Source organism: Ipomoea nil, unplaced genomic scaffold (genome assembly GCF_001879475.1).
Source record: "Ipomoea nil cultivar Tokyo-kokei standard unplaced genomic scaffold, Asagao_1.1 scaffold2555, whole genome shotgun sequence".
NCBI classification, from domain to species: Eukaryota; Viridiplantae; Streptophyta; class Magnoliopsida; order Solanales; family Convolvulaceae; genus Ipomoea; species Ipomoea nil.
In genome coordinates this window covers 461,750-464,136 of record NW_017618983.1, presented here as the reverse complement: position 1 = coordinate 464,136, position 2,387 = coordinate 461,750, and the positions used below count along the sequence as shown (strand labels likewise).

The 2,387-nt window shown below is 47.4% G+C and overlaps 1 protein-coding gene across 1 annotated transcript; it reads right to left on the bottom strand.

Annotated features, from left to right (window-relative positions):
• Positions 1-627: 627 nt before the first annotated feature.
• LOC109153870 lies at positions 628-1,676 on the bottom strand. The gene is made up of 2 exons (XM_019301757.1): positions 1,401-1,676; positions 628-1,359 (listed from the first exon to the last, which is right to left on the bottom strand). Exons 1-2 carry the CDS (start codon positions 1,674-1,676, stop codon positions 628-630), a joined length of 1,008 nt encoding a protein of 335 aa, XP_019157302.1.
• Between the last annotated feature and the right edge of the window lie 711 nt (positions 1,677-2,387).

Sequence of the window (2,387 nt, the reverse complement as noted above, 5' to 3'; positions counted from 1 at the left end):
GTAGTAGGGAATTTGAAACTGAATAGCAGAAGACGGCATACAATTTATTAGGTGAGTTGCGGTTTCAAAGGCATAGTTCCAGTGTTTTATCGGGACCGAGCTCGCAGCAAGAAGTGCCAAACCGGTTTCAACAATATGTCTATTCTAGCGCTCAACTCGCCTGTTTAGTTCGTGTATGTACGCACATGATTGTCTGTGTATAATTCCAAGAGATTCAAAAACCTTATGTAAGCGACGGTATTCACCCCCTAAATCGGACTAAATGACTTTGATAGAACGCGAAAACCGTCGTTCTACCATCACTCGAATCAAATCAAAAGTTTTATATATGTCTGATTTTAACCGTAAGGGGTAAAACCAGCAAAAACGGGAATAATCGTCTACAAAGAGAATAAAATAACGATAGCCAGAATCCGAAATAATAGGGGACGGACCCCAAATGTCCGTATACAGCAATTCTAAAACATGTGAACTAGAATTAGGAACCCTATCTAAAGGAAATCGCTCCGACTTGCCAAGCTGACACGCCGAACACAACTCAAACGAACAGGCTTTATTTGGAGTGATCGGACAGTGTTTTAAGATACGCTGGAGGACTTGTTTATGCGGGTGACCCAATCGTTGATATCATACTGTGGGGGACGCCCTTGCGGTGAGAAAAGAAAAGTGGGACCGTGGCACCAACAATTTGTACAAGCCACCCGTAGTGGATCCTTTAAGATGAAACGCCTTGGTGATGGAGTCCTTCACAACAAACAAGTTTTTATGAAATTCAAAGTAGACATTATTTTCGTTAGTAAATCGGTGAACCAACAATAGGGGTAACGACAACTTTGGGACGTGTAATACATTAGACATATTTAAGAATTTAGACTCGGATGGGATAATTGCATGACCAACACGGGATACATCCAAACATGCGCCGTTGCCGACTTTAAGAACATCACCGCCGGTGTAGGCATCCGAGTCAGTCATCATGTGTTCGTCGGGCGTAGTGTGAGCTGAGGCTCCTGTATCCGAAAACCAGGCGTCGGCCAGTACATCTGCAACTGCGTCGCCGGAAACTGCCATGTTGGCGTTCGGGGAAGGACGGTCGGCGTACTGCTTGTAGCAGTACACGGCGGTGTGCCCGTGACTCCGACATATTTGACACCGTGGAGTGCCGCCGCGACCGCGGCCTTGATCGCCTCTCCCACGGCCTCTGCTGCGACCTTGATTACCGTTCGAGGAATGTCGTCTGCCGAAATGTGGATCGCCGCCATGCTGCTTGCCGGGACCAGCGAAGAACGCCGTCGGGTTCCCAATTGCGCCTGGATTGTCCATCGTCGGGAAGTCGTCTGAATGGATGAACTTCTGCGCCTGCAGGACATCGGAGAGTTGCGGAAGGCTGATCGGAGTGCCTGTGATAGTGAGGCCATTGAACGGAACTCCGGCTGAAGACCCCGGAGAACATATAGGATTTGCTCGTCCAAGGATAACGGCCAGCTGGCGAGGGAGAGAGCCTCAACAATCAATTGTGCCTTCCCCAGGTACTCTGCCGTAGTACTGTTGCCTTGCCGTAAGGTCTGGAACTGACCAAGCAGACTAAGACATCGGGCGTGTGTCGTGGATGCCAGCGCCGACGTGAGGGAGAGCCAGACTTCGCGTGAGGTGTTCCGGCCAACTGCAAGGTGCATTACCTCGTCAGATAACGACGAGATAAGCAAGGAAAGGATCGACTGATCCTGTTGAACCCACGCGGCGAAGGCCGGATTCGGAATCGTGGACTAGCTGCCGGCGGCCACAGTGGAGTCACCGGACTGTGGAGTGGCGGTGGTGGTGGCTGGCGGACACGGGAGCTCGCCGTCGATGTACCCCAGCAACCCATGACCTCGTAGGAATGGCACAATTTGTGTACGCCAAAATAGAAAATTCCTGGTGGTGAGCGGCGTTGAGTGTGTTGGTGGTGGCCTGAGCGGGAACGGTGGTGGTTGTGACCGTACGCTCAGAGGAGTTCGTAGACATCGTAGGTTGAGAGAGAAATTTTAAGGTGAGAAACCTAACACTACTGATACCAGATGAGAGAACGTTGATTCAAAATTCAAAATCAATCAGAAAGAGATTACAAGGATAGAGTTCTAAAAGAAAGCTAACACTAATCTCTCTTGAAGTGTAGACTAGAATAAACAAACTTATTCAATAGCCACAAATATAAACTATATAATAAAACATAATATATTATTATAACTAACAGCAACATACTTCATACAATTTCCCTACAAAACAATGAAAACATATACGTACAAAATACACCGAACCAATTTGTAGTATCACCATTAGAATAACTACTTCCAATGCAAATTCGCCAAGATGGTAATGGCTTAATGACCTAATAAGTATGTCATAAT